The following is a 14,829-nucleotide window of genomic DNA, read 5'->3' on the forward strand; positions in this document are numbered from 1 at the left end:
AGGATATAAAGGGGTTTCAAAAAGCAAATGCTTTTCATTCTTGAAGATTATGAACTTGTGCTTTTCGATATGAGAACTGTGTGTAGAAATACACAAGGGTTTCAGTCATTTCCAGCATTGGAGAACGAAGACTCTTCAATGTTTGTGCAATTTTGAGATTGTGAGATACCAGCTGAGATTATTGCCTGATTGTGGGCTTCATCCAGGAGTCCAATTTGTGCTAACAGGTGGAAGATTTCATCTAGGGTTTGAAGGATTGGAAGGTATATCTACAGCAAACTTGCAGATTCATATTGCTTGCCATTATACATCAAGAAATCAATCATTTAATTGGCAGATTACATGCAGCTACAGCAAAAACGTGTTTAATTGGCAGATTATATACATTGTAGAGTGGAGACCATCATTTGCAGCAGGCATTTTACATACCAAGTTCTCTAATTTTGTTGTCATAAGTTTTGGGAATTACATGCTATATCTTTGTAACTATTTGGTTTGCAAATAATCAATAAAAGACATCATTATGTTGCTGCCATATAATTTCTAGTTTGCATGCCAAGTGTTTGATGATTTGTCAAGCAGTTGTAGTTATTTTTAGTCACTTATATGCATGTTAAGAGTCAAAATCAGTTGGTATATCATTTCTATGACATTGTTAGTCAATCTTTCATGGTTAGAGGCTAAGTCACCAGGTTCAAATTCGAATTCGAAGTTCGACAACTTTGAAATTCAAATGAAGTTCAATGAGGGAAAAATTCGAAATGTATAAAATTCGAATTAAATTCGCCATATGTAATTTTTAAATTGTTTTAATAAATATATGTAATATATCTATAAAATTGCCTAAACAGTTTAACATTGATAAATAGATTTGAAATCGTTACAAAAAGATGACATATTTATAAAATATAAACCATAGGAAACATATGCTAGGGCACGAACGATAGGCAAAAATTGCAGGTGAACTTCTCTTGCAGGCTGCGACTATCACGAGTCCACGACTACTTCTCTTGCAGGCCGCAACTCACGACAGACTAAAGATGTGTTTAAAAAATATTAACAGAAGAAGAAGGCCAAAAATTCATAAAGAAAGAAGAAAATAAATAAATAAATAAATAAAATAAAATTTGTTTGACGATATTCCTTGAGCCACTAATCAGAATGTCAAAGTCAGAATTGGCAAGGAATATTACAATATGTTACACATGTGGAGGTAGGCTTCCCACTTTGAGGATCTTGACAAGTGTCAGCCTATGACAGATTCTATGACATATTGGACAAGTGGCAAGAGATACCTTTTGCATGGAGAAGGTGGGTGCCCAAGTTGGTTTATGACAAGTTGTAAGAAAATAAGCTAAAATTAGTCATTTATGACAGATTCACTTTCAGCTGTAAGTGTTGTAAGTTATGTGTAATGTCCCTGCTAATTAGAGATCTCAGGCCTGCAAAACAGATTGTTAGAACACAACATATAGAGATATATATATATATATATATAAACCATTTTAATTTACAATCTATTTTAACACTTAATTAGCATGATCATAATTTTCATCTAAGAAAAAGGATACGAATGCCATATGAAAGTATGTCCTTAGGCGGCTGTGAAGCTCGCCTTCTTGGAGCCCCTTGGTTCCAAGCCCTTCAGGAAATCGAAGTTGAGTTCGAATCCTGTCTTCTTACACCCAAGCTCTTCAAGGAAGACCCTTGTCTATTCCTTGCCTTGGGTGATGCCTTCATCATCCAAGTCCTCGGAGGGGACTGGCCAGATCCGTCTCTTCTTAGTTGATGTTTAATCAACCAAGCCCTATATATGCATATCAACTTTCAGTATATATTGCCCTAGGGTTTATCAAAAACCCTTCCTTAGATTAAAGGAGTTTCCTCCCTATAGCCTCCCTCATGTGAATACCTTTACATTACATTTTGCTTCCTTATTACAATTTCTATATAACCTTATGTACATAGCCCTAAATTATATATTTATAAAAATGTTCATTACCATTACCTATTTGTATTCTTTAACATGCATTTCTACTATCCTGATTTGTATTCGTTATTTTGTGTATATTAACATTCCTTAACATTTAATAACCCTTCCTTACCTATGCCTACAATAAGTCCCCATTTAACTCTACTAAATTAATCCTATATTCCTCCCTACACATACTACATGTCATTGCCTATTTTAATACATATATATATCTTGTTAATACATTTAAATCCTCTCTATATCCCTAGATATATTTATACCATCCTTACCTATTTATACCTTTATATTCATTTACATGTTAATTATTCTTATTACCTATTTTATCATATACAAGTAGACCTCTTACCTGTCTGACCACAGTGCCTCCTCTTTTCCTTCACCCGTATCTGCGCTCCCCTCCTCCTTCCTATTTCCGAAAGCCTGCATTTGATGGATTAAATACCCGTGGAGTAGATGTGTCTTCCACGGGCACCCTCCCATGGGAACGGTGGTGACAGTTTGCAGCCTAAGCTGCGGCTACCGTCACACCATTTCCCTTCCAAAGGAAGGGGTGTGGCGGTAGACGCAGCCTAGGCTGCATTTCCCATCCCACCGCTTCCTACGGGGGGGGTGGGGCCTTATTACGATAGCACTTTATTAAAGTGCATGACATTAATATTAATAATCATTCGAACTATTAAGTGCATAAACTTTATTAATTTTTAATAATCATTAAATATATTAAATGAATTAATCCTATTTAAATATTTAATAATTATTTAATTTCTTAATCCTATATATAATAATCACCTTGATTATTATTAAATATTAATATACCTTAAATTTTTAATTAAATATCAATGTTAACATTATTACCTTATTTGATAATTGATTTTGTCTTTTATTTATTTATATTTTTCAAAAGAAGCCTTACATCATACGATACGATGGAAATATCATAGTCCCTCCGTCTCAACTTTGCTTGTCCTCAAGCATCTTTAAGTCCTTCTTTTCCCAAGTGGCATCCTCATTTGGAAGATTCCTCCATTTTATCAGATGTTCGGTGATAGTTCGGTTCCTGAGCTCTCTTTTCCGTGTGTCCAAAATGATCTCTGGGTATAGTGTAAGTTTCCCTTCATCATCTAGGGGAGGTAGTTCGCTGCAAGGAACTACGTGTTGCCCAAGAACCTTTTTAAGTCAGGAAACATGGAACACATTATGTATTTTGCTGCTTTTGGGAAGTTCAATCTCATAAGCTACTTCCCCAATCCTTCGAATGACTTGGTAGGGCCCATAAAATCGAGGTTTCAGTTTCTCCGTCCCATTCTTCTTGAGGGATGATTGCTTATATGGTTGTAACCTTAGGAATACTAGATCTCCGGCCTCAAATGTCCGTTCTACACACTTCCTGTCAGCGTAGAGCTTTTGTTGATTTTGAGCTTGTTGTAAATTTTCTTTCAAGATCTTCAAGATGTCTTTACTCTATTGCACAAAATCTTGTGCTCTAGGTACTTTGCTTTCTTGGTTTGTTAGTTCCCCAAAGCTTGTGGCCTCATAGCCGTATAAGGCTTGGAAAGGACTCATCCCTATTGACATGTGGTGAGTCGTGTTGTAACAGTGTTCTCCTAAGTGTAACCACTTAATCCAAGCAGTTTGTTGTCCTGTAACATAATTCCTTAGATAGCCCTCTATCCATTTGTTTACTATCTCTATTTGCCCATCTGTTGAGGGTGGTAACTGGTACTAGGGGTTAAATCTGTTCCTGCCATTCTGAAGAGTTCTTGCCAAAACTGGCTAATAAACTTGCTATCTCTGTCACTGACAATATTTAGAGGGAGGCCATGGAGTCTGAAAATTTCCTTGAAGAATAGGTCTGCTATCTGGTGGGCTTTATATTCAGTGGAGACTGCAAGGAAGTGGGCATACTTCGTGAGTCTGTCTACTACCACGAAAATGCTATCCTTCCCTTGTATCCTTGGCAACCCTGTTATGAAATCCATAGAAATACTCTCCAACTGTTGATTAGGAATAGGTAATGGCTGAAGCAATCCAGCTGGGTGGGTGAGTTCAGTTTTGTTGCGTTGACATGTTAAGCATTCTTGAACATATTTTTGGATATCCCTCTTTTGGTTCCTCCATGCATATCATTCCCTAATATGCTTATATGTTTTGTAGTATCCTGGGTGTCCTGCAAGGGGGTTATCATGAAATTCTTTGAGAATTTTGCCTTTGAATTTGGTCTGAGGGGTCAAGTATATCCTCCCTTTATACAAAATGAGGTCTCCTTTGATCCTGAAATCTTCATTGGGTAGATTCCCGCCTAAAATTTCCTTTGCCTGGGGATCCTGGTCATATTCATTAAGGATCTCTTCCCTCCAGTCTTTTGAGATATTGGTAATGGTATTGATATGAGCTCTCTTGGATAGTGCATCTGCTGCCCCGTTGTTCACCCCTTTCACATATTCTATATCAAAGTCGTAGGCTTGTATTCTGCTCACCCATTTTTGTTGCCTATCATTTAGATCCTTTTGGCTCAAAAAGAAGCATAGACTGTTATGATCAGTCTTTACACCAAAACTACCACATACCAGGTATTGGCGAAATTTAGCCAATGCGTGCATTATGGCCAGCATCTCTTTGTCATAGACAGAGTAGTGTCTTTCCGCGTCGATGAGTTTTCGGCTCTCAAAAGCTATGGGATGTTTCTTTTGCATAAGTACGGCCCCAATTCCTTCCCCTGATGCATCACACTGTAGTTCAAAAGGAATAGAGAAATCGGGAATGGCCAACACTAGGCAAGAGCTCATGGTTATCTTAAGTTGTTCAAAGGCCCCTTGGGCTTGGTTTTTCCATGCGAAAGCCCCTTTCTTAGTTAGGTCGGTGAGGGGTGCTGCAATCTTGGAGAACCCCTTTACAAAGCGCCTATAGTAGCTGCATAGCCCCACAAATCCCCTTAATTGGGTTAAGGTTCTAGGGGTGGGCCATTCCTTGATGGCTTTGATCTTTTCTTCGTCCACACTTACTCCTGCCTCACTAATTTTGTGTCCTAGGTAGATGATTGCTCTCATCCCAAATTCACACTTGGAGGCTTTAGCGTATAATGATTTTGACTCAAGAATATTCAATACCTCTTCGATGTGCAGGAGATGCTCTTCCCATGTTTTGCTGTAAATGAGTATATCATCAAAGAATATTAGAAGGAACTTCCTCAATTGTTGTTTGAATGTATGATTCATGCATGACTGAAAAGTGGCTGGGGCGTTAGTGAGACCAAATGGCATAACCAAGAACTCGAAATGTCCATAGTGACATCTGAATGCTGTTTTGGGAATATCCTCTTCCTTCATTCTGATCTAATGATACCCTGACCTTAGATCGATCTTGGAGAAGTATTTTGCTCCATGGAGTTCATCCATTAGTTCATCGATCCTCGGGATTGGGTATCTATTTTTTATAGTCTTTTTATTCAAGGCCCGGTAATCTATGCACATTCTCAGTGTCCAATCTTTCTTTTTGACCAATACTACTGATGAGGCAAAAGGGCTGCTGTTGGGTTGGATGTGTCCCATTTCTAATAACTCTTTTATGGTTTTTTCAATCTCCTCTTTGAACTTGTGGGGGTGGCGGTAAGGAGTGGTAATGATAGGTTTTGCTCCGTCCTCTAATTTAATGGAGTGCTCAAATCCCCTTTTTGGGGGTAATCCCGGGGGAATATCCTCGAAGACCTTTTTGTGTCTTCTCAGGATAGGTTGTATATCATTTTGAATGATCTGGTCTTCGGTTGGAGATTTATCCAAGACCATGCATTGTGCGACCCACTCTCCTTGATCGTGTCTAAGAATTTTCTCCATTTTGTTGCATGATACTATTTTTGGAGAGCTGTCAAGAATTCCCTTCAATATTATTTCTCTCCCTTCATGTTGGAAGCATATCTCCCGATTTGGACTATCCATGGTAAATCGTCCCAACGAGTTTATCCATGGCATGCCCAAAATGATGTCATTCTCCAAGTTTACCACAAAGAAGTTTCTTGTGATGGTATGTCCTCCCAGGATGACTTCCAATTGGGGTATAACTTTAGTGCATTTGTCTATGACTCCGTTGCCCATGATCACTTCAAAACCTCCAAACTCTTCGGTTTTTAGTCTTCTCTTTGCTACTAAATGTTTGCTAATAAAATCATGTGAAGCTCCGATGTCTACTAATGCGATTACTTTCTGTCCCTTGATAATCCCTTTGAGTTTGAAACATCTATTCTCATTTCCTTGAGTGATGACTGCCAGGGTATTGGGTATGTTGTTTTCAAACCTGGTTCTTTTATAGGGTCTTCCTTCATCCTGTATTTCCTCCGTGTTATTTAACTGTCCTCTTTTACACTCATGGCCTCTCACCCATGGGGTCTTGCATTTGAAACATAGCCCTTTCACCCTGAGTTCATCTCTTTCCTTGCATTGGTGATTATAACTCCAGGGTTTTTTGCACAAGCGACAAGGCTTTTCTCGGCAGTCCCTCTGGGGTCCTTCATTCCTATGCGGAGTTTTGGTTGAGGTATTCTTGGGGGCACTAAATTCAACCATCCTAGTTTTCTTAATGGCTTCTCCTAAGTTTTGTGGTTCCAGGGGTTTAACAAAATTCCTAATGGGGTCCTTCAGGCCTTCTAAGAACATGTAGGTAAGTCTTTTCTGGGATAGGTCGGGGACAATTACTGACAAGTTTTGGAATTGATCTATATAATCTTCAATGGTCCCTGCTTGCTTAAGGTGTGTTAGCTCTTGGAAGTACCATTCGGAGTCTTTCTGGTCGAAACGGCTGATGAGCCTTTGGGTAAACTCATTGTAGGTGGAGACATTTTTATGTCCTAGGGTGATGAGACCGTTATGCCACCAATTATGGGCAGTTTCGGTTAAGTGTAGTATGGCAAATTTTATGGCATCTCCTTTGGTCATGGGACTGTATGAAAGGTAGGTATCTAGTTTTTGTACCCAGGCTTGAGCAACATCCTTCCTTGATCCATCGAAACAGGGTAGGGACACTCTGTTGACTTTAGCTCTAAGGTCTTTACCCATAGGTTTCTTTTTCCTACTTTCATTAGTCTTGGACTCACAGAAGTCCTTGAAGGATACCACCCTCTGAACTTCTGGTTCCAATCTAGCATAAATTTGGGCTATTTCTTCCACCCCAAGTGTGGCTGGTTCCTCCTCCTCCCTCTCATGTTCTTCCCTAGGGAGAAATTCGAGAATTGTTTGCCTAGAACTCTGAGGTGATCGTTCGTTGTCTACGTGATTAGAGTGTGTTTCTCTTCTAGGGTTTGTCATATCTCTATTGTTGTTGTTGGTGCTTTGGAGAATTAACTGGCTCATTCTTTCAAACTTCTCATTGGTTTGTTCCATGAAGATCTGGAACTGTTTGGCCAATTGATCAACCATTGCTTTTGCTCCTTTCGTCCTCTGATAGGTGATCATAAACTAAGAACCTTTCCCACAGGATGGCAGGATTATGCTCTGATACCACTGTAATGTCTCTGCTAATTAGAGATCTCAGGCCTGCAAAACCGATTGTTAGAACACAACATATAGATATATATATATAAACCATTTTAATTTACAATCTATTTTAACACTTAATTAGCATGATCATAATTTTCATCTAATAAAAAGGATATGAATGCCATATGAAAGTATGTCCTTAGGCAGCTGTGAAGCTCGCCTTCTTGGAACCCCTTGGTTCCAAGCCCTTCAGGAAATCGAAGTTGAGTTCGAATCCTGTCTTCTTACACCCAAGCTCTTCAAGGAAGACCCTTGTCTAATCCTTGCCTTGGGTGATGCCTTCATCATCCAAGTCCTCAGAGGGGACCGGCCAGATCCGTCTCTTCTTAGTTGATGTTTAATCAACCAAGCCCTATATATGCATATCAACTTTCAGTATATATTGCCCTAGGGTTTATCAAAAACCCTTCCTTAGATTAAAGGAGTTTCCTCCCTATAGCCTCCCTCATGTGAATACCTTTACATTACATTTTGCTTCCTTATTACAATTTCTATATAACCTTGTGTACATAGCCCTAAATTATATATTTATAAAAATGTTCATTACCATTACCTATTTGTATTCTTTAACATGCATTTCTACTATCCTGATTTGCATTCGTTATTTTGTGTATATTAACATTCCTTAACATTTAATAACCCTTCCTTACCTATGCCTACAATAAGTCCCCATTTAACTCTACTAAATTAATCCTATATTCCTCCCTACACATACTACATGTCATTGCCTATTTTAATACATATATATATATCTTGTTAATACATTTAAATCCTCTCTATATCCCTAGATATATTTATACCATCCTTACCTATTTATACCTTTATATTCATTTACATGTTAATTATTCTTATTACCTATTTTATCATATACAAGTAGACCTCTTACCTGTCTGACCGCAGTGCCTCCTCTTTTCCTTCACCCGTATCTGCGCTCCCCTCCTTCTTCCTTTTTTCGAAAGCCTGCATTTGATGGGTTAAATACCCGTGGAGTAGATGTGTCTTCCATGGGCACCCTCCCGTGGGAACGGTGGTGACGGTTCGCAGCCTAAGCTGTGGCTACCGTCACACCATTTCCCTTCCAAAGGAAGGGGTGTGGCGGTAGACGCAACCTAGGTTGCGTTTCCCGTCCCACCACTTCTTGCGGGGGGTGGGGCCTTATTACGATAGCACTTTATTAAAGTGCGTAACATTAATATTAATAATCATTCAAACTATTAAGTGCATAAACTTTATTAATTTTTAATAATCATTAAATATATTAAATGAATTAATCCTATTTAAATATTTAATAATTATTTAATTTCTTAATCCTATATATAATAATCACCTTGATTATTATTAAATATTAATATACCTTAAACTTTTAATTAAATTAAATTAATTAAATATCAATGTTAACATTATTACCTTATTTGATAATTGATTTTGTCTTTTATTTATTTATATTTTTCAAAAGAAGCCTTACAACATGCGATACGATGGGAATATCACATTATGACGGTTGTAAGATGCGTAAGAGCATTTGTCATACCTCCAAATGGTAAATTTTGGGTGCCCAACTTAGGAGGTTTGAATGGGGAGTCATTTGGAGATGTACACATGTCATTTGCATGCTTTTTGGTGGCCAAAAAATAGGGCCAAATTCTTTGCACGACCCCATCTTGTCACTTCATCTAGAAGCTTCCTCTTGAGTTGTATTTCTCTAAAAAAGGTAGCCTTGGAGAGTTGTAGTCATGTAATGTTTGCAGGTGAAGTGTTATGCTCCCGGAATTAATCCAAGTTGTGGGTTGTAGTTGTGGACTCTTGTTGAAGAAGTTGAGTGCTGATATTGTGTTGTAAGAATTTGATTACTGGAATACAAAGTGCTGTGCTTTTGGAGTGTGGGATTTTTTACCCGAAGGGTTTTCCCCACGATATATCTTGTGTTCATTGTGTTTATGTTTATGCATGTTTATTATCTACCTATGAATGTGTTTCTGTTTCTGTAATAGAAGATTTGTAAGAAAATTTGCACTATCTCCCCCACTAGATTAGTGTCAGGAAGCGTTTTCCGCATCTTAGCTTCCTTTCACAAATATGCTCAAGGAATGTTACAAATGCTGTATGAGGAAGATGTGTGGGTGTAAGGGCTTAAAAGGAAAAGAAATGGTGTTTTTTTAGTATTAAATTCACATTGAATACAATTTTTCCATGTAAAAGCAAAGTCTTGGCAAGTTTTAGTGTTGGAATCACCAAGTACTCACAAGTAACTGCTCCAAGTTTGGCACCAAAACATGTGAGTTTTCAGGGCTTCAAAGTTAGAATACTCACCAAGTGCTCGCAGACATACATGATAAAAAGAAATGGCATGAAACTCTAGAATCTGCAGAATTACAAATTTCCAGTCTTCGGGGAACTCAAAATTCAAAAAACAAAAGCAGGAAATGCCTGAGAAGCATACTTGTATCCAGAAGAAGCATGAGCAAGGACAATACGTGACTTGTTCTCTATGATGGATCTTAACTCCCGTCTTTCTGCCTCAAGCAACATATAGCTATAAAATTGATCCTGAAGCAAAATAAGGGTAAGCTTTTCAGTAAGGACACTCAAAAATTTAAAAGAAACAGCAAATACTTATACAGAAAACTGCAATTTCACAAATCATAAATTGGATTTAACCAGTGGACAAACCTGTAAAAAAGTCAACACCAAAAAAAAATGTTTCACTTGGTTCATCTTCCAAATAGTTTCATTTAATAATGTTTCTATCACAAGGATAAATGAGGAAAATGTACTTTCTCCAAATACACTTAGAGGCAGATTTAATGGATGTAAAAATGTCAGAAGCCAATCTCAAATATTATATTTCCACTCACATATAATATTCCAAGCTGTTCACAGCTAGCATCAACATTCCTAGGAAAATTTGAAAAGAATCAGGAACTAATAAGTGAAAATCAAGGGTCACAATGTTAAATGACGTTTTAATATTTATTTATTGAAATGAATAACATCTTGAGAAGCAGCCAAAAACATAAAAGATCCTATAGAATTTCTGGGCAGATCTACTTTCCTTCTAGTTTTTGGCAAACAACTATTGTTTCTGTACAGCAAATTGAATGCATGAAATGACCTTGGCAATATTCTTGATTCATTTTGCACCAAATAATGCCAATATACAGTTTTTTTCTTCAGCCAGTTTTTAAGTAAAAAATAAATAAATGAGTTAGGGGCATTTAAAGGAATTTGTTAGCAGTTGTTGCACTGAACTGGAGTTTTTCCATGGCTAGAAAACTGCGAAAAGGTGTAAAAAGTCATAAATTTCAATTCTGTTTTATTCAGTTGATTATTTGTTTATAATTCTTTGTTCCTTTCAGCTGAAGTGATTCCCACAGAGTCAGAAGCCTAAAAAGTTCTTGACGAACTAAAAAACTAAAAAGCACTTCTAGTCCTTAGACAAAGGCTTTTCCAGTTCTGTTAAGTGAGGTCTATTCTAGTGCCAGGCAAGGATTCTCTCTCTCTCTCTCTCTCTCTCTCTCTCTCTCTCTCTCTCTCTCTCTCTCTCTAAGTGAGGTCTATTCTAGTAACTCTCTTGATCTCTCACTGTGCATGCGTGGGAGTGGGTGTGCTGGTGTACCAGTGTTATTTCCATAGAAATCTAGACTCTTCAGGACAAATATGCAGTTACAATTAGCTTTTGGATTCAATCACATAAAATTTATTTTGAATCAACCTTTCAGATCACACTCCATGATCCATTTTTTACCTCCTCCTTAGCTCCCTATCACCCTAATGATGGATCACAGAGTATGATCTGAATCATCAATGCAAAATAAATTTTAGGCAATCAAATCCATAAACTAATTGTACTCGCTCCAAGTTATTTGTTTCCGATGCAGTAATACATTGAATTTACCAACTCCTTATACACTTGACCCATAAATCCACTGGTTTACTTTCAAGAAAGAATATTTAATGATATAAGCAAATTACAACTTAAAATTTTATGTCCAACAATGTTAAAAAGGCATGAGATGCAGCTAGAACTATTATATATTGTGAACTGTAACAATTCATTTTATATTCAGTTCAGGATAAGAACTAAGGAGCACCTTTGTAAATCCAGGACTTGCAATTACCATGCAACGGACAACAGTAAAATCAGAGTGCCTAAGAACTGCCTGAAATAAAGCACAGACCAGTAGTGAGAAGTTATAAATCAACTTAAAAAATCAAAGAATAAACAATTAAACCCATTAAAAGTTGAACCATAAAGGAAATAAAAAATGTCACCTGCAAAACATTCTCAAAAAATTTGTTCAAAGCCTGCCCCATCCATAACACAACGTTAGAATCCAAACGGCTGCCTCTCATGCATGGATGATCAAAATAAGAATTCTTAGACATGGAAAGAAAGCTGTAATTAGCTACAACAAGAAACAAATATGGCATTGTTGAATTAACTTTATTGAATTGCATTCCTGTGTTCTACTGAGCATATTTATTGGAGAGACAAATTCTCAATGTTTATTCTGCAGCATATCAATTTTGTTTTAAAATTCAAATGGCTAACTGCCAAAGCTGGACTTGATTCCTACAGTAAAGATGAATGAAAACTTTAAAGGAGATTATTTGATAACACTTCCATCATGCTTGCCATTTGACAAAGCTTTTGTACACATTGAATGGTTTGAAAATCTTGGTTTATCACCACTAGAAAATGAGGTCAAATGTAATGTCCCCTTTTTAAGCAAAATCAATTTATTAACAATTAGCCTAGTTTTCGAGTTTTATTTGAAGCTACTTGACAAGTAACTTAGAACTCCAAAGTTCTTGGAGAGCATGGGTTCAATTTAGTGGGTTTGTTTTTCAAGGCAATGAGCTCAGTTTCCAAGTTTTCCCATAAGTTACTTGGTGAGTAAGGGACAACTCCAAATTTTTTGGAGAGCACGGGTTTAGTTTCGCAGGGTTTTTTTTTGGGACAATGAGTTTAGTTGGTGATATGGATCCTTTTAATGCTTTCATAATCGATTTCCAATATTTTGGGGGCTCTACAAGCTTCTTGGAGGAGCAAGATATTTTTAGTAAACCCGGTTACTTTAATCATCATCCTAACTCTTCAATATCATTTCGGTATGGTTAGAACCTAATTTCTATGTCATTATAGTACTTTTCTCAACTTGGATGTATTAAGTTAATTATTCACTTAAGTTGTCTAATGTTATTTTTTTTTATCGGTAAATGAGGTGCTATCGAGGCCCCACCCATTTATCAAACTTCAAAAAAGGTGATATGCAGCCATCGCCCCTTTCTGGGTAGACATTTCAGCTACCACTATGGTTGCCAAACAACAAAATTGGCACACTCTAACTACTTATGAACCTACAAAAAACTAGAGACCTGCATCTAGCATCATAAAGGATGGCCATACTACAAAATTGGCCTACACCCATTATACATTACATATTAAGCATTTGGCTTTGCACAAACTAAACACAAACTACCATAAAAACTATACCAAATGCCAGAGACGAGACCCATATCAAAAGACTGGCACCATGAAATGTCACTTGCACACTCCATTGCAATCACCCTGTGCACCCCATCTTCTTCTATGTTCTCTGACTCCTCCAGTGTGACATCATCTTCCTCTTCTACCCTCCAGTGTGACATCATCTTCCTCTTCTACCAATGCCAAGGCTCAGTTTCAGTCTCCCACCTCCATCCCTTCAACACAACCTTTGAAAGTTAATCCCTACCTACACCTAGCTTCTCCTTTCTACCACCTTCATTCCCATCCCCCATACAACCACAATTTGCAATGAGTTCTCATCCTAATCACCCATTTTTAGTCTCCTCCTGCCTACTAAGATGAGGTCGTGATCGGGGATGGCCCTCTCAAGATAATCCTTCATTCCTCTACATCATTTCAACCACACAAGCTTTCACATGAGCTTCTCCACCATGTGTTTCAACTCCCGAGAGTCAAGTACCATTGCCAAAAAACATCAAGGTAAGGTCCGAATTCACATGGTATCTCCCATTACTGCATAGATAGTTGTCCCTAACAAAATTCTTATTGCATGAAAAACAACCCCCGTTCTGGTCTTGAATACCTCCATCAGCGTATGTTTAGAACTTTAGATGTGTTGCCAAAAAAAGCCATCTGGTGTTTCTTCACCCTAAGACAGATGTTGGTAACCATGATTAACACCATTTGTTATATCATGACACTCTGCATTTACACTCATTTTAAAGACCAAGCACAATAATTATTCATTAAACTAACTCCCACATTCATTTAATGAACGCTTCCACTGTCATGCTAGCCATCTTATCAATTGAATATGGGCATGTGAATCAACAAAATTTATCTACTATGATTACAAACCTCATGCCACTCGATGATTGAAGTGACCTTCACATCTACCATAGGCAAGTCGACCATAGATTTAGCCACCTCATCGGCCACATCATTTCCTTCTTGGAATATATGGGTGACACTGAAATTTTCAAAGGATGCTAGAAACTCCAAAATTTGTCTTAGCCATCCATCCAATTTCCAATTTATGGTGTTGCCCACCCGAATAGCATTGATAATGATTTGTGAGTCCCCCTCTACGTGGATCTTTTGGCATCCCAATCTTCTACCAGCCTTCACACCCATTTAAGTTGCTTGAAATTCTGCTTCATTATTTGTTGCTTTGCCTAACTTCTTTCCCATGAGTCTCAAGATTTTTCCTACGTGGTCTCGAATAACACGCTTGGCACCTCCTAGGCCAAGATTTATTCTGGCCACTCCATCAAAGTTAACAACCTTCACCCAACCTTTGTCAAGTTGCCTCCATTTAACATCCTCCACACCCCACTAGACAGATTAATCTGCCTAGCCCCATAAATGGGGGTGTCTAATGTTAAATTATTACAAAGACAACTTTGTTTAATAATTCTTTAAAAAGGTATTATAAGTGAGTTCTAAAGTTTGAATCCTACAGAAAGGGGCCAATTTACATATGATAAAATATATTATTATTTTTCAAAAAGGTCTTTGTGGAGGAAAGAAATTATTGTTTTAAAAATTGGTTATTCCATACAAAAAAGTTATAAAGGGAGGATGTGTGCTCATTTGCAAGGTTAGAATTGGAAAATGTTATTTGCTTTTGTTGTTGGAGAAAAATCAAGTTCTTCCAAAACTTCTTGAGGATGAAAACTCTATTGGAATTGTTGGTTTTGAGGACGAAAACCACCCTGGCTGGCTAGAGTTGTTTCACACAAAGATCACCACTGAGTTGCAGAGTGCAGCTTCAACTTTGGGTTTCAATCATGGAGGTT

The 14,829-nt window shown here is 37.5% G+C and overlaps 1 protein-coding gene across 1 annotated transcript in view; it reads right to left on the bottom strand.

The window, feature by feature from the left end:
- Nucleotides 1–9,921: 9,921 nt before the first annotated feature.
- The window catches only part of LOC131055033 (protein PELOTA 1), a 118,437-nt gene continuing 113,529 nt past the window's right edge, over nucleotides 9,922–14,829 (bottom strand). Inside the window, exons 9-11 of the mRNA XM_057989640.2 lie at nucleotides 11,791–11,823; nucleotides 11,610–11,678; nucleotides 9,922–10,065 (exon numbers count right to left, since the gene is read on the bottom strand). Of these exons, the coding sequence (XP_057845623.1) occupies nucleotides 9,922–10,065; nucleotides 11,610–11,678; nucleotides 11,791–11,823 (246 nt within the window). The remainder of the gene's footprint in view (nucleotides 10,066–11,609; nucleotides 11,679–11,790; nucleotides 11,824–14,829) is intronic.

This window comes from Cryptomeria japonica, chromosome 5 (assembly GCF_030272615.1).
Source record: "Cryptomeria japonica chromosome 5, Sugi_1.0, whole genome shotgun sequence".
Lineage (NCBI taxonomy): Eukaryota > Viridiplantae > Streptophyta > Pinopsida > Cupressales > Cupressaceae > Cryptomeria > Cryptomeria japonica.